The sequence below is a fragment of the Pyrgilauda ruficollis genome, unplaced genomic scaffold, assembly GCF_017590135.1.
Source record: "Pyrgilauda ruficollis isolate IOZ18807 unplaced genomic scaffold, ASM1759013v1 scaffold9, whole genome shotgun sequence".
Classification (NCBI taxonomy): Eukaryota; Metazoa; Chordata; class Aves; order Passeriformes; family Passeridae; genus Pyrgilauda; species Pyrgilauda ruficollis.
The window spans coordinates 4345453-4363081 of NW_024531043.1; the positions used below are offsets into that span (position 1 = coordinate 4345453).

The window sequence follows — 17629 nt, forward strand, 5'->3', positions numbered from 1 at the left end:
GCAAATGGGTCTTGGGGAGAATTTCTCAGCTACTTCAGCTGATTTCAGTGAAGGGTTGCGGTCCATCAGTGCCAAAAGATGGCACAGTTAAAGACGCTGGGCGTTTCTGCTGGCGGAATATCCCTGCCTTGACTTTTCCTGCTGTGCTCTCCATCTCCTCCTGCCTTTTCCTTCAGCCCTACATTGTCCTTCTAATCTGGTTGATCCTGTCTTGGGGCCTGGATGACCTTTTTAGGGTTTTCCAGAGCCTATCTCCCAGCCAGTCCTTTTCCAGGGACCACAGCTCAAGGAGAACAGGAGCAGGTGCCACCGGGACAGGCAATTGAGGCTCAGCGAGGGAATTTGCTGGGAATGAAAGGAAAAGTTTGAGTGTGGCTCTCTGCTGCTCTGAGCAGACAATTGGCTCTTGAGAGGAAGCCCAACACTCAGCCCTAAAAACTCTACACACACAGATATGTTACATATTTATCCGAGGCAGAAATTGGCCAGGAAATGGCTATAAAACACACATTTTGAATAAAAGGAGGGAGATTTATGGCTCTTTTGTGAATCTGAGTCATATCTTTCTGCATCCCCCAGGCAGGAATACTCTAATCACTAACATACCCCAAACATGGACGCACAGTGGGCCGGGAATTGCTTCCTTCTGGCCACAGCTCCAGCTAAAGACGTGATAGGGATTGAGCTACTTTATCTGACAGTTGGTAAATGAATTGCCAATTCATTCTGAGCTCGGAGGGGGAGTTTTTCCCCTTGAAAAAAAAGGGTCCTTTTATATATGTCTTTGATCAGGCAGGGCCCTTGACAAATTATTTTCCAAGGAATTTCTTGAGCCCTAATGCCATGAGAAGGGGAAGGGGGGGGGTTGAAAAAAAAAAAAAAAAGTATTTGCTCTCAAAGAGAAGCTTTTATGTCTCCAAAAATCACAGCGATGTAAGGGATTTTCTGCCATTTCCCCTCATCCCCTTGGCTTTAAGGGAGGCAGGTAGCTTGAGGATTTTTCCATGCCATGGAAGCCAGGAGGTGGATGGGGAGGAAGCAATGCCAGCTCTCCCAGGCTGATCCCTCCCCAGTGAGGGGGAGCTCAGTGAGCTCCAGCACCGACTGAACATAAAGGTCAGGGCCATCAGTGACACTGAGAAAGAGCCCCTTGAGCACCAGCACCAGCCAGGGGAGCAGGGGACAGCTCAGGGTCGTGGCACCACAGAGCTGCTCCTTGCCACGAGTGCTTTGGAAAGGTTGGGAATCAAGGGAGCATCTCCCTGCCAGGGTCACTCCGAAGTGTGAGGAGAGAGCAGCGTCTGCTTGTCTTTTACTGGAGTCTGGGGGGGTTTTCCTGGCTTTGCCATTTTATTCCTTTTATCCTACCATTTAATCCCTCTCCTCCAGGCAAGGATCATGTCCTTGATGGAATCCCAAGTGAGTTGCACAAGCCAGGTCTGGACAATGGCTGTGCTTTCTATTATCCCTAATGTACAAATCACTTATTCCCCTGTTGTGCCACTCTTGTGTCCTGAAGGAGAACAGATCCCCACAGCACAGCGTTCAATTAATGCATTTCTGCTACGCTGAACTTCATCAGGAGGGATTAAGCAAAAAAATAAATTAAAAAAACCCACATGACTTTTTTTCTCTGACCTAACTCTGCATGGGCCCATCTATCTAAAAGAATATTCCTGCTGGAATTCCCAATAGCAGCTCGGCTGTGGACAAGAGTGATGGATAAAACCTTCTGCTTAAGGAATAGTTGGTTCAGGGAGTCAGGAGCAGCTTAATTTCCTCAAGAAATGTGCCACTGCAGTTGTGTTTTGGGACCTTCACAAGCTAAATTCAAGCACCTTCAACAAAAAGCACAAAAGAATTTCAGGTTGAATGTTGAGGGTCCTCAGTGAAATGCCATTGAGCTTGGAGCGTTTCTCCAGCCAATTCATTCTTTAAATAGTGCCTGTTCTACTTTTCCTGGCTCCCAAACTTTCCAGATGAAGCCCTAATTTAGGTTATATTTAGCTACTGTCCCATCCCAGCCTGCTGCAGCTCTCAGTCAGGGTTACCTGTCCTGAAATTCTCCTGGAATTCTGTCCTGGAAAGAGCAGGATCCAGCTAATGATCCAAGGGGGTTCTGCCCCCATCCATCAATAACTGATCGAGCTGTTAATAAACCCTAAAACCTGTTAAAAAAGGCATGACCAGGTGAGAAAGAACATCTCACTTTCCTGTGCTTTATTAACAGCTGTGTCAGTTGAACAAAGATCCAAACAAACCAACTTTAAAAATAATCCCATATCAGGTTCAGGAATGCCCTGGGATGGTGATAATCCTGCTCAGACCCAGAGCTCCCTTCCTCATGAGTAAAAACTTTCAAGTAAAGGCATAGACTGAACCCCAGTGCCTGGAAGACAGTGGGGAAATACTTATTTTTAATTATTATTTAAATTATATATTATATTAAATTATTATATTGAATATAATAAGTATTAATAATTATTAAATTATAGATTATATTAAAAATTTATATATATTTATTATTATTAAATAATAATAGCTGTATTATAACACAGCTAAGAATGAGTTTACCCTTTTTGGTTCCTGACTTCCCCATGTTTTATTCCTTCTTTGAACGCTCTTTACAGCTGAGCAACAAGTTGGGATGCTGAGGTGCCCAGCAGCAATATTTTGTGCCAAAAGCTAAGCAGCTGTGATGCTTCCTCTTCTAGGAGATGCCTTTATTTGTCTCAGGAACACTTTTAAATCCACTTTTCTGTAGCTGAGTCCTTACAGGTCTGGGGCAAAATCTCCAAACCCCACAGCCAGAACCAGGCACCGAGTCTGAAGGATTTGCTTCAACCAAAAAAAGGAAGTAGGAGATGCTGGAGCCCCTGGGTGTGATGGGTTCAAGTGAAATGTGTCCCTCTGAAATGACTTCAGGTTGGAAAATTTCAATGGAAATTTTGAAGGAGTAAAATCTAAATGTGAATGAAGTATTGCCCCTCTTTGGGGGTGGGAATTTATCCAAACCACTCTGTGAACATTTACCACTCAGTACAACTTCGTCATTTTTGTTTCTCAAAAATAACACAGCAATGGCATTGACTTTAACAGAGAAAAACAATTTTAAAAAGCAAACAAACAAATTAAAAAGGCCCCAAAACGAAATATTTTTTGGCCCATGATGAGTTCCAGCTCCACCTCCCAAGTCATGTTTTCTCTGCCTCACTTTTCTCTTCAGTAAAATTTCCAACTTTACAGTATGTTCTGAAATCAAATAAAAAATCAAAAACAGGGCAGTGGGGGAAAGACTCAGAATCCTTTGAGAACCTCATATATTCACTGGTGTCCAGGAGCTGGAAATTTTAAGAGAAAAAATGAAACCACACTTTTGCAAATCACATGAGACCCATCATAAAATTGTCAGAGTTGGCAGCACTGTAAAATCTATGATATTGTGGGCTGGATTTATGGACAAGAATCCTGAGGCTTTGGGATATTTTTTTCCCTCAGCCCTCGAGGCAAAACGAGCAATTTTTGGGAGGTTGGCTCTGCCGTGGGAGCAGCCTGAGCGGCACAGGGGTGACTTTGCCCCTTCCAAGCATCCCTGCCTGTAGGAAAAGATTCACCAGTGCAGGTTTGGAGGCTGCTGGTGGGGAAAATCATCTCAAAACCCACCCAGCACTGGCTGGTGAAACTTGAAATGTGGAGTGATTGATGGGGGCAGACAAAGAGCTCTCTGTGCCTCTCAGGGCATCAAAATCCTCCCCAGGTACCCGGCAGGGAGTGTTTGAGCCCAGGGAGGCAGCTGGAAAAACAGCACTGTGACCACAGGCTGGAACTGCTGCTCACTCTTTCAAAGGTGTTCTCAGCATGGGTTGGGTTCTGTGCTCCAAGGAATTGCTCAGCCTGCCCTTGTTTATTCTGCTTCATCCCTACAGGCCTGTTTGCCTCCTGCCTGGTGATGTTCCACGGCTCCTTTCCTCAGCAGATTCCCTGCTCATGGGGAGGAGGGGTCTCCACTGCCTTCTCCCCCCACCTCAGCAGCTCTCCTCCTCCTCTGGAGCTCCCTTTGGGGCCCAGTTCCCTCCTCACCCCGGGGTGCAGCTCTCCTGGACTCTGTTCCATCATCCCTGTCCCTGAGCAGCCCACCCCCAACACCCTCAGTGGGGTTTATGGAAAACACCAGAGGATTTGGGGATGGTCCTCCTCACGTTTCAAGGTTTCTTATTAAAGAATCATGGAATGGTTGGTGTGGGAAGGGACCTTAAAGCCCATCCAGTGCCACCCCTGCCATGGCAGGGACACCTTCCACCATCCCAGACTGCTCCAAGCCCTGTCCAGCCTGGCCTTGGACACTGCCAGGGATCCAGGGGATTCACTGGGCACCCTGTACCAGGGTCTCACCACCCTCACAGGGAAGAATTGCCAGTTTAGCTCTGAGTAGGGTGAATTTTGCAAGCTCATTTGTCCAATTTCTCCATGGATAAATGTAATTTTTCCCCTAATTTTGCTGTTTATTGTTATCGTCAGCATTATTATTCTTGGCTAAGAAATAAATCCATAAGAAAAGAAATCAAAGAAATCACATCAGGATCTTTGGAACATAAAATCACAATCAGAGGGAGAGAACAACCTTCTTCTTGACAGCTCCTGGTGTTGTTTTGGACCACCTAGGAAAAGTAGAAGCTCGAGGTAGAGCAGGCACATCCACATCCAGGCTGGGATCACCTTTTCCCTTCACATCCTGACTCCTCCCAGTCCTACCCATGGAAATGGAATTCCATATGGAAATGCTCTGACAAACTCCTTCAAAAGAGGAGGAGGAAAAGAAGCCATACATTGTTGGCTCCTCCCACCACCTTTCCTTTGCCTTGATCCCAGATTTTACTGCTGTGACAAGTGATGATTCTGCTGCTGATGGCCTCCCTGCTGCTCATACCAATGTGGCTCCACAAGGCTGTATCCTCAGGGATCTGCCTGGTCTTCCAACCCCAAAACCCATCACAGGATCTCAGCATAACCCCAAAGAGCCAAAAACCAAACCTGAGGCGCTCTGAGGAAATGAGTGGAATTGGAAGCTTGAGGCTTTCCTCCCAATGCTTAAGAAGTAATTTTCCGTGGGAGTTTAGTTTTCCTTAATCCTCTTTGAGATGCCTGGCAGGCATTTCTGGGGAGACCTCTTTACTTACAGGGTAACCACTGCCCCTCAAATTACATGGGAATCACTCGATGGGGATTAGATGATTACATGGTCAGCAGTGGGACAGCAAAGCTGGGAGAGGACAACGCAGATGACAGCTAAATACAGTGTAATTGTTGTGTTCCTTAACTCAAAATGCAATTTACTCATCAATCTTGGAGCACTGCATGTTCTGTGTGATTTAATGCAACGTTTGGGGGATTCCCTGAGGGTGGCTCCATGCAGACAAAAAGCTTTGCAAGAATTGAGGTCCCAGCCCTGCCCCACATGTGGTGCCTGCATCTCCTTCTGCCCGCAAATGTTGTTGATACCCAGAGCAAGCTCCAGCATCCCATTTTGGCTGTGTCTAACCCAACAATCCCAAAATGTTTTGCAAGCATGAGGCAGTAAAAGCAGACATCAAAAAAAAAAAAAAAAGTTTTATTGGAGGCAGTGCTGGGAGAGGCCCAGAAGACTCCGTGCCCCACATCCCTGGGACAGCAAGGTGAGAATATCTCTGTGGAGTGGCCCTACTGATCCTGGGTGGGAAATGCAAGCACAGAGAGCTCCCAAGGCCTCGAGCATGCATGCTCAGAGATAGAGATGGATACAGTGTTTGACCTCAGACCTTGGAGAAGGCTTGGAGCTTGAGGACAGAACAGTGAAACAGACACAAAATAAGAATAAAGATTTGTAGTTTAAGCAGAAATATGTTTTAAGCAAGTAGATCTAGGCCTCATATAAGTGAAGAAATAAGCAAGAAAGTAGAATACAATTAAAGTTTAGCAACAGAACTTGCTATGGAGTTGATAAAAGGTAGAAGATACAGCAATAAGTTTCTGTAGAGTTCTATGATTGGACAGAAAAAGATGCATTGGGGTAAATTGTATAAAACTTAGCAATTAGCATTGGTAATGAAGATGCTTGCGAGCTTTGTGGAAGGTGCTGATTGGATAAGAACTTTACAAAAGACATTGTAACTACAATTATAGCAGTTTCTGATGCAAGGCTTCTAATGTATGGCTTCTAACTCATATAAGTGAAGAAATAAGCAAGAAAGTAGAATACAATTAAAGTTTAGCAACAGAACTTGCTATAGAGTTGATAAAAGGTAAAAGATACAGCAATACATTTCTGTAGAGTTCTATGATTGGACAGAAAAAGATGCATTGGGGTAAATTGTATAAAACTTAGCAATTAGCATTGGTAATGAAGATGCTTGCAAGCTTTGTGGAAGGTGCTGATTGGATAAGAACTTTACAAAAGACATTGTAACTACAATTATAGCAGTTTCTGATGCAAGGCTTCTAATGTATGGCTTCTAAGTGATGGTTTTGTGTGTAACAACCTTACAGTGTCTCCCTTCCACGAGACTGCTTTTGCAATAAACCCTCTTTTAAACACCTCTTCAGCCAACCCTGTCTTTCTGTGTCTGAACAGTCCTGTTGCCTTTCTGTGCCTTTGCAGGGAGTCCCTCGGTGTCCCTGCCACGTGGGACAGGCTGGGAACACCTCCTGGGCTCCTTCCATGCTCTTCCTGAGGTGATCCTGGCCAGGCTGGGAACACCTCCTGGGCTCTTTCCATGCTCTTCCTGAGGTGATCCTGGCTCTGCAGCTGCACAGAGCCAACCTTTCTGTTGGACTTCCCAGCTGCAATCTCTTCATTGCTCTGGAGCTGATTTTCCCACCTGGTTTCCAGTTCCCAAAGCATCTCCCCTCCTTCACCCAGGCTGGGACACAACCCCACACCTCCCCTGGGCCAAACACCTCCCACCAGCCTCACTTCCCTGGGAACAGGGTGGAAGTTCCACCTCACTGGGCATTGCCAATGCCACCCCAGCACCCACCAGTGTCACTTTGTAAATCTGCCTGGATGGGAAGGTGACCCCAGGAGAGCAGGGCCCTGGGGGACCCAGGCATCTGTGGGGCAGACAAGGCCACAGCCCCAAGCTCAGCCCATCCCTACCTTCCCCCTGTGGTGTTCCACCTCCTCTGCTACAGCAGAAATCAATAAAAATTCAATTATAGGCATCAAGTAGGTGCAAAAAAATCTGCCCCAAACCCAAAAATACATTAAAAATAGGTGGGCACTCCCTTGCCATTGAGAACGTGTGGTATTTATTAGCCATAAATTGGCACACAAAAATGGGAGGGCACAGCTAGGCTGGGATTATTTTTTTCTCCTTAGCTCCATGGCTTTGGGTACTTGTCTATATTCCCTCCCACATTGGAATTCCCACAATTCCCACCCACATTCCCAGAGGCTGACAAGCTCTTTAGTTAATTAGAATTACTTTTAATTAAAAATATATGTAAATTATATAGAGTGTGCACAGCTTGGAGAGGAAAAAAAAAAAAAAAGAAAAGAAAGCAAACTTCCATTTCAATAAAAATTTGAATCTCTTGGAATCAGCTGCTTTTGTGACATCCTTAGAGTTATTGGAACTCCCACGTATAAATAAATAGGACCAGGAAATTTTACACCTGAAATATTCTGCAGTAGACATTTTTCCTTGCACAATTTTGCTTTTCCTTCTCTTTTTGCCTCTACCACTCCCAGCCTCTCATGATCACTTTCTGCCCCTTTTAAACACATTTATTTAATATCTCACATCACACACCCAGACTGATATCCCTTTTTTTTTTTTAATTTTTCCTTTTTCTTTTGGAGAGAAAGCAAAGGAACACAGGAGAAAATGAAAGCCTGGGATTGCAAACAAGCGTCATCATCATTTTGGTGAGCAAACTTTTTCCTCTCAGTGTTTGCATCGTCTCCCCCCTCTCCCCCTGTGGCAGCTGGCTCAGAGCCCGGCTTTCCACACGCCGCTAAAAATCCAGTAGGACTCAAGCTGGGGATGTTTGGAAGGTTGGAAGTAACCCCATGATTCCGGCAGAGATGGCTGAGGGACCAGGAAAGACCAGGAGATGGGAAGGGAAGAGGAGTGAGAGAATTACAAGTGGGAAAGGAGATGAGGGGATGGTTTATGGAATGGTTCCTGGAGAGAATTTTGGGGAATTTGTAAGGAAACACAGCTCCCTGTGGAGTAATTTCACTCTTGGTACAATGCCTGGGTGAGGTAGGTACTGGATTTATTTATTTGGGGGTTCTCAGTACCTCTTTCTGTTGAAAAGTAAAGATGACACTAACTAAAAAAAAAAAAGAAACACCACTCCAAAATTCACCCTTGGTAAAAAGGGCCGGTGTCTTTTTCTTTTTTTTTCTGAGAAAATGGAAAGAAAAAAATATATATTATTATTTATTATATAACATTGTCAACATCAACACCACCAAAAAAAAAAAAAAAAAAAAAAAAAGAGTAACATCCTAATTGTTCTCGTTCAAGCATTCTGACCGTGGTGAGAAAGGCAGCAGGAGTTTGGTGTCCCTTGGAGAACAAAAAGAGCAGAAGGACGGGGAGGGGGACGAGGGTGGTGGCAGCAACACAAACTGGGTGGGACCGTGGAGGGACAGAAGTGTGCTGGGCTGTTGGCTTTTCTTTTGAAACCAAAGAAAACAAAAGGGGGGTCAGGGCAAGTCACACCGAGGCCGATGACTTCCAGCCGTGGTTTCAGTCAGTGTCCGTCCCTCTCGAGTGCTAGCGGTGAACATTCACTTCAAGGAGTCTTGCAAAATGCTTTGTTATCAACAGGGGGATTCTTTTCCTTTTCCTTCTCCCGTTTGCTGGGATTTTCCCGTGGCTCTGGCATTCCCTGCCCCCCTGGTTAGCTGTTCTCACTCCACTCTGGCACCATCCCCACGCCGTGCACCGAGTGGTACTGGTGGGGCGACAGGGTTCGAGGCACACCATGGGAATACAGGAATTCCGCTGGCTGGAGGCTGCTGGGAGGGGACTGGATGCCCGTTTGAGGTCCACACTGCCTCACGATGGGCTGGTGAGAGCTTTGGTGCTGGAACATGCTGTGGGTGTCTGCGATTTGGGGCGATGTGTGGTTGGCCACGCTGCCCAGGCGGGGCATGAGCGGCCCCGAGGTGAAGTGGGCAGAGAAATGCTGGTAGGGTAACCTGTCCATGGGCTGCATGGCAGACACTGTGCAACTGCTGTACGAGGGCACGCTGGGCCACGTGTTACAGCTGATGTCCTCCAGGCTGGGCACGGGCTCCGTGGGCGGCGCCGAGCTGGCGTACATGCAGGCCTGGCGCTGCGCCGACTCAGTCCTGTACGACGTGTTCAGTCCCTGCTGCTGCGGGTAACTGGACCTGTAGAAAGGGTCCTCCTCTGCTGGAGAGGTTTCCATGTAGGGCTTCTTGTAGGGATGCTCGGTGGTGGAACATTCCTCATCTGTTGGGAGAGAAAAGTCCTGGTAGCTACCAATGATAATGTGCCCGCAGCTGAACGTCCCTCTCTGCAGTCCTGCTTTTACTGAGGACAAGCTGACACTTCCCTCGGTGTAAATCCCCATCATTTCCCTGGAACTGATCTCATCTATCCTGTGGAAACCAAGCCTTGCACTTGGTCCTCTCTGCTAGAGGGGGGAAGGGATTAGTCAGGAATTCTGGGAGGAAAAATCAAGATGCTAGAGGGATCCTGAGGTTTATCTTGCTTGGTGATCCCCCCACATGCTCCCCATCTCCTTCCTGCTGCCACTTTTACCTGAGGAATAACATCTGCCTGTGACCTCTGCACCTACCAGGATCCCCCCTCTCCCATAGGAGGCTCACAGCTGATGCTGTCAACTCAAATCCTTTACAACAAAATATTTCCATGATAAAATATAAATTATAAAAAGAGACAAAAAAGCAGATCACAATAAAAATCCTCCCAAGAGAGCACCAGCGATGGCACGGTTGGGACAATCAGATTTGGAGTTTGACAGCCCCAGCCTTCAGCTGTGCCAAGGCAGCTGGGCACATAAATCCACACAGGGCTGTGGGCACATAAATCCACACAGGGACGTGTGCTGGAGCCAAGGGGAACAAAGGAGAAAAGTAAATTTCACAGCTAGAAACAGCAAGGCACATCTTGCAGAGCCCTTTGTTTCCTGCAGCATCCCAGGCCAGCAGAGGGAAGGAGATAAACAATTTAGGTGAAATCTCCAGGGTGAGGCCAAATGAATAAATGAATGTGCACTTATTTATTCATTCACAGGGTCATCAAATGAAATCCAGCTCTGCTGGAATGGATGGCAAAATTCCCAGGGATGAGCACTTCACCAAGAGATTTTAAGGACAGTGTGGCAAGGGAAGGGGAGCTGTTCTGACATGGATTAACTTTGCTGCTGTTTCAAAAACAAGATTTCTGGTGCAGGCAAGAAAACATCCCACTTGGTTAGAGCTGTCCTGGCTGCACCCTTTGAACAGGGGTCAGATTTGAAAGAAATTTGGAACAAGTTACCCTTTACAATTTTTCTCCACCAATGTGTTTTGAGCTGTAATTTTTTCCACCCCCAAAATATGGTGGGGAAACAAACCCCAAAGAGCTGCACAGAAAGGAGGACTGAGAGCATCTGCCCCACAAGAGGCACAGAGGTGCTGCTGCCAGGCTGCTCCGAGGGGAATGCTCATGTCACACCTTCAGGAGGGGCAGGTGGGCAGTGCAGGCATCTTTTGTTTCTTCTAAACACGCACATGCACGTAACCCTTATTGCCCTGAACCATGAGGGCTCTCCTGGAAGCTGCACCCTCTCTGCATGTAAAATAACCTCTTGTTCCCACCCAGGGGTCTTCCAAGTCCAGCTGGAACAACTGCTGCTCTTCATCTTGCTTCAACAATTCCACAAAGAGAGGGAGAGACTTGGGGATGTCCTGGTGTCCTGAGGGACACCATGGGGACATCCCCACAGTGGCCTTTGGCTCTGTAATAGCATAATTCATCTGGAAAGCCACAGTCCCATTTCATTTTTCCTGACAACATCAAAGCCTGGCTCCTTCACCTCAGCAATGCAGAGCCCTGGTAATCAAGTTTCTCCTCTCCCTTCCCTGTACATTGGGGTGGGAAGCAGGATGAGATAAATGAGCAATTCCATCCCATTTTTGAAACCAGCTGAAACAATGAGCAGGAAGATGCAGGAATGTGTCATCCTCCTCAACCCAGCTCAGGTCCAGTTTTTGTAGGAGCAGGGGAAAGGATGGGGTCCCCTGAAAGCCTAAAGCTGGAGGCACAGGTCTAACCTCTCTCCTGATCTCAGCTCCATGACAGGAGATACGTCTGGAAGAACAGCCTGAGCTGGAGCTTTTATGGACAGTGTAAAAAGTTTGGATTCCTGACCCACCGCTGAGTAATAAGAACACTGGGGTGGAAAAACAATGTCTTGTAAAATGCAGCATTGTTCTGCTAATAAAGTTTTCAGCATTAAACCGCATCACTCTGCTGGCACCAGAAATCATTGGCTTGGGGTTTGACTGTTTATTTTATTTTGATTTTTTTAAATATACAACACAAACCAGTCAAACTCTGTTTTTCCATGGTGTAAAACAGCCTGACTTACAACCTGAGCTTGCTGATTTTTCCACTTAGCCCAGACATTTCACTGCCTGCCACAGCCCAGCTGGGCAGAGCTGCAGTGTCACAGAACCACTTCCAGAATCCATCACAGGTGAAGAGAAAAAACAAAGCTGACCAGGATTTCAGTGGTAACCCCATAAGGGCCCTCTGTTCTTCTGTAAGCTCTTGGGATCACTCTGCTGGTCTCTCTAGAGCCAGGTTCACTGATATTTTATGTGGAAAGGTATTTTAAGGTGTGTAAAGACCTTGTTCTCACTTCCAAATGGGACCTAGGCACTAACAAAGGATTCCAGCCTGCCCTAACAGCTTCTGCCCATCCTCCTGCCCCTCTTCCAAGTGATTTTCACATTTATGGACCCTCAAAGTGCTAGACAGGGAAGAGAATGGTCCATGTGCATCCTGAGGTGGGATGGTGCAGAGCAGAGAGCCTCAGCTGGTGCTGCCTGAGGGATTTGCAGCAGTCCAGGCTCTCTGGTCTTGTCCCACCACTCCTCACAGAGGAGATCAGAGCCAGCACAGAGCAGCCGGAGGGCACCCCCAGGTGTGTGGAGCAGCTTTAGGGTGGAAAGGGGACATCTTCAATGACAAAAGGAGCTCAAGACAAACAGGTCTGTCATGCAATGCCAAAGGCTGCAGTTTCAATTCATCCTCACGGGCTCTGGAGCCTGGACAGTGCAGCTCAAGGGACAATCCTGTCCCTGAACGTCCTCTTACCTCCTCCTATCAGCGTAAGCAGGACACTGGAGATATGTAACTGCCTGGTCAGGGTTTGATTCCTGGTGTTGGTTCCCTGACAGCAGCTCCTTGTCCTTTTCCAGGTACCACTGAGCCCTCAGAGGAGTTGTTGGCTATCCTGGGAGATATCCTGACCATCTCCCCCCCCGTGTTGCTGCTATTCTTGGAAGCCAAGGGTGGTGATCAACTCTAGGGAGCAGCCCCTCGATGCTGCACAAACCTCAAAAAGCAGGAGGTGCTGCCAAGCAGGGGGAGCTGCCAGCACCAGGGAGAAGCTGCTCTGAAGTGAATCCAAGGAAAAGAGAGCCTGAAGAATGGAGTGGAAACTGGCTCCCTCACAAGGAATTTGATGATCTATCTAATGAAGGAGCTTGAGCGAGAGCATGAGCGCTTCCAAGATTTCCGGTATTTACTACTTCCAGCTGGGTTGTAAATACCACGCAAATGGCTTTTTAAATGGAATTTTCCCAATTCCAAGATTCGGGCCACGTAGAATGAAATGCAAACATGGAAAGCCTCTGGACTTCAGGGTGTGCTGGGCCTCCCTCTCCCCCTTGGTGTAAATGAGGAGAGCTCCTTCCTCACAGATGACACTCATCTCCCCAGGGTGGAAGACAATGAAGAATGGGACACGACTTGTTTGGTTTTCAGAGCTCACCCACACTTCCAGGGCGTTACAGGAGGTTAATCCTGACTTTGTGAGGGAAACACAATGGGTGATTATCATGAACTCTGTTGTTTTATCCAGTCTGGATTCCAGAGCCAGAAGAGCCAATACCAGGGTGCAAGAGTGACAAAGGTTGTCCAAGAAGAAAAGGACAAGGCAGATCCAATCAAAATGAAAATCTCTAAAGAAGAAATAAGTCCTAAATCCTAGGACATGGAACCTAAGACATGCCAGCCATTCCAGCTATATCTCACTGTTTGTGATATGGCTGTGTGGAACTGAACACAACAGGGCTGTGGGAAAGGGACAATCCGACCCCCAAAAGCTGGAATCTTTTCCACAGGCAGCAAGCTGCCAGCACTCTCTGCAGAGGCACAGAGGCACCTCTGACAGGAGAAGGGGTTCAGAGAATGGGTCAGGTTGGAAGGGACCACAGTGGGTTATCTGGTCCAACCTCCCTACTCCAGCAGGGTCACACCAGAGCACATGGCACAGGACTGTGTCCAGAAAATTCTGGAATATCTCCAGAGAGGGGACTCCACACCCTCCTGGGCAGCCTGACTGGAAAGAAGTCCTTCCTCATGTTCAGGTGGAACTTCCCAGGCATCAGTTCCTGCCTGTTGTCCTGCTGCTGGACACCTGGAGCAGAGCCTGGTCCATCCCCTGGCACCTTCCTGCAGACACTGATGGGGTCCCCTCTTAGTCAAGACTGGCCCAGCTCCCTCAGCCTTTCCTCATTAGGAATATCAAACTACAGTGCCACAAGAGTGTCACTGCTCAGCAAGAGCTGGGTGCACCCCAGCTCCCTGAACATCTCCTCCCTATGCAGGGAGTCCCTTCCTCAGCCTCAGTGTCCCACAGCCACCCTGCCCTGGGCTCCACTGCATCTCTCCAGCTGCAGCACAGCCTGAGCCTTGGCCAGCTCATCACATCTCCAGACATCAGGGTGTGATGTCTGGAGTGAGCAGCGTGTCCTCCAAGGAGATATCCCATGCCTGAATTTTGTCCTACAGATTCCTTGAGTGAAAAAACAAAGCTGGGTGGGATGTGGGAGAAGTTGGTTCAGTCTACAAAGAGGTCTGTGCACATTGACAGTGCCTGTTATTGAGGGGAAGGTGGAAAGGCATTGCTGTACCAGCACTGACCTCATCAGAGCAGGAAGGAGATGAAAGATAAATCCTGCCCCAGGGTGATGTCCAAGTTAGGGGGCTGAAGGACATGGTCCTCACTGGTTGGAGCCAGTGGATTCTGCCACGTCCTTCTCCCTCAGAGTGCCAACATGACAACTTTTATAACCTCCCCAGGGAGAGACTGTTCCAGTTGCCTCCTGTTCAGCATCGCAAGCATCCCAGAAATCTGCCAAGTGGTTGGGATTGTGTAAGGCTGGGAGGGAGCAGAGGTTTAGAGGGATGACTATTTAGTCCACAGGATATCTGAGAGAGAGGATAATACAAGGGAAAACAAGGCCCAGTATCCTAACTGGGATGTGGGGCTAAATGAAAGACACAAGGCAAGCTGCCTGCTGGTGAGGTCTTTTGGGCTTCTCCACGCACAACAATGGGAGAGGGAGAGGTGGAGAACAACCCGAAAAAAAGACAAAGCTCCAACTGCTCTTTGTGTCAGCCTAAAAATCCACATCAAGAGCTGAGGCCACTCCTTGATGAGATCCAGGGTTGGAGGTAGTCCATCCTCTCAAGACCAGTGACTCTGTCATATGCCATCAGCAATCCCAGTGTGGGGCTGGGATACAAGGCAGGATGATCCTTGCCATTCCCCATTCCTGGAACAGTGACCCCACTGCAGTGCATCGGGGTCATTCCCAATGCTGTGACCCTGCCCTCCCACCTGCACACCAGGAATCACCAGATTAGGAGCTCTGGGATGTGTCCTTCCTTCCTTCCTCAGCCAGGAGAGCATCACCTCCCTGAAGCAGGGGAGCCTTCAGCGATAACATCCCCTGGCAGCCCTGCTGCTCTCCCCTAATGTAATTCCATATCAGATCTCCACAGTGAATCCATCTTGCCTTGACAGCTAAGAACAACACTGCCAGCCACAGAGACTTATCCTTGTCTTAGGTCACCAGGAAAGCAGAAATTGAACAAGGTTCCTTTGAGTTGGGTGAACACAGACCTGTCCCTAAGTGAGCCTAACCCAAGGCTTGGCTCTGATTGAAGAGGAGGCAGAGAAAGTTCAGGAGATGTCAAAGCTGGAAGGAGACTGGCTTGGAATTCACCCCAGAAGATGCAGACAGCAGCTGGTCACAAAGCCAGCTGAACTGCCCTCTGCCCCTGAGAGCACTTATCCGTAACCACAGCCTTGGGAAAGGAAACAATCCGCTTGAGATAAATCCTAAGCTGCCTGGGAGGAGTCAATGCCTGGGGAGTGGATAGTCCAACACAATCAATAAGATTTCCAGTCCACAAAATGGACAGAGGGACAGTAGGAGCAGACAAACTCTTGCTTTTGAGTTTTCTGAGGTGGTGAGGCTTGTTAACTGTTAAGCACAAATGTAGGAAAGCAGGAGAACTATGAAGGAAAACTCAGAAATGAGAGGCTGGAACGGCAAAAAAAAAAAAAAGAGGAATATCATGCATAGGATTATTTTCCCATGTCCGACAAAGATCCTTGCTGGTGCTGGAAGGAAGATCCACGCTCAGTGACATGAAACCTTGGATCACGCTCTGATTTAACCAACCCGAATTGCTCATCTCTGATGATTTTTTTTTTTCCCTTTTAATTAATTTCACTTTGCAAAGAGCTGCTTGGCAGCTCAGACTGGCTCTCTGGTTCCTATTAACTTTGTGTTTCTTTCCTCTAAGCCCTGGTGGCTGTTTTCGATTTACCAAAGGCACAGGGAGGGGAGAGAAGGCGGCGCAGGGAGGAGAGCAGCGGCTCGGCCTGCCGGGACACCCAGCCCCGCGGAAGAAGCCGCTGCTATCGGGCAGGACGCTGCTCCTCTTTGATTAAAGCCTTTGGCGGCTTTGATAAAAGGCCCTTAACTGCTTGTGCCACTCAAGGCATGGCAGAGATAAGGAGGAGCCATGGGCCCTGCAGACAAGGCCTCGCTCGGCCTGTCCCCCGCGCTGTGCCACGCAGGCCGAGCGGGCCGGGGAGCTTTATTCCAGGGCAGATAGCCGTGTCTTCTGTGACAATAAGAGGAAGTGAGATAATTGGGGGATTGAGGGAAACCACCCATGGAGACACCACTTAGCGGGAATCCCAAAACTGGAAGGAAACCTCTGTTGGTTCCTTATCACGTTACAATGCGGAGGCGAATGATGAATTGCCCCGCGGGGCAGGGACACGGAGCAGTCAGGGATTGTCCCAAGGGCTGTTTGTCATTTGGGCCAGCTTGTTTTGGTTAGTTTTGGAAAAGGGGGAAGAGCAGAGGTGAGAGCTCAACTCCCAGGATAGCGGAGCTGAGAAAGGACTCCCAGGAGCTCCCAGCACTGAGCAGGGATCACAGGGACCACCTTCCACCACCAGCAGTGGGACTTGGCAGCACCCCAGCATCTTCCCCCCTCAGCAGTGCAGGGGTAAAACAGGCCACACACCCCCCTCTGTGTGGGGGACACTTTGGGCATCTCCTTATTCCCTGCCTTACAGCCGGCTCAAGGCCAGCATCCCCATTTCCAGTCCCTGCTCTGACACATTCTCTGTGAGCACAGTCACCTGGGCAGCTGGAGGGGACAGAAAATACCACCTGTTTTCCACTGTTTACCTCAATCTCAGGAAAATATTAGGATTTCTCAGTTTTGTTTTTTTTTTAACTTTGCATACCTTACACAACCCATGTGCTCCTACAATATCCAGGGGATTCACCAAGGACATGGGAGAGATTTCCACTGCCCTCCTGCCTCCTCTGCCAGCACTTCCCAGCCCTCCCTACCTTAGACTGTGTGTCTGCACATCCCAGTGCTCCAGGGGTTATGTTGCTAAAAATAATGGCATGTGTCTGACTGATAGGGTTGTGCAGGGAAGCGGGAAGGGCTCTGCTGTGGGGAGAAATTCCTGCTGCCTTGGTGCTTGCTGCCTTCTGGTAGCTTTTCCATTGATCCGTAGAGTAAATCCTGAGAAAGGCAACAGGGTTGGCAGAAACCAGCTCCTGCCCACCCCTTGTTGCATCCAGCCCTGGAAATCCCCTATTTGTTTCCAAGTAAGACTGATCTAAAGCTTTTGCTATCTCAGTCCTACAAGTGGTGCTGCACTGAAGCATTCCCACAGCTTTGGGAGAGGAGGGCAGAGACCACAAACCCCTTCTCTTGCCCAGAACAATTATCCCATCGCTATCAGGGGGCTCTTCACGCCAGGACGAGCTCAGCAGTCACTGGAAAGCCCTCACAGTTTGATCCCTAAAGCTCTGTCAAAGCAGCTCAGTGGCAGCAGGAGGGAAGGACCATGGATATCATGGGTTTCACTCCCAGGCACCCTTCATTAGCCTGAGCATTTCTGCAGACAGAAAACTGTCTCCCAACTGAGAGACAGCCCTGAGTTGAAAACTGGGCAAAATACAAACTGTCAAGGTATCTCCACTTGGAGATTAACCCTGTCTGAGGGGCTGCAGATAAGTCATCTTTATCTCCAGCACCAGCTATCT

General features: G+C 48.2%; 1 protein-coding gene across 3 annotated transcripts in view; it reads right to left on the reverse strand.

Moving 5' to 3' along the window:
* Positions 1-8466: 8466 nt before the first annotated feature.
* Positions 8467-17629, reverse strand: part of TBX5 (T-box transcription factor 5) — a 46712-nt gene continuing 37549 nt past the window's right edge. For all 3 annotated transcript variants that reach the window (XM_041488811.1, XM_041488809.1, XM_041488810.1), the window contains exon 9: positions 8467-9467. In XM_041488811.1, the coding sequence (XP_041344745.1) occupies positions 8890-9467 (578 nt within the window). In that variant the 3' untranslated portion in view covers positions 8467-8889. The remainder of the gene's footprint in view (positions 9468-17629) is intronic.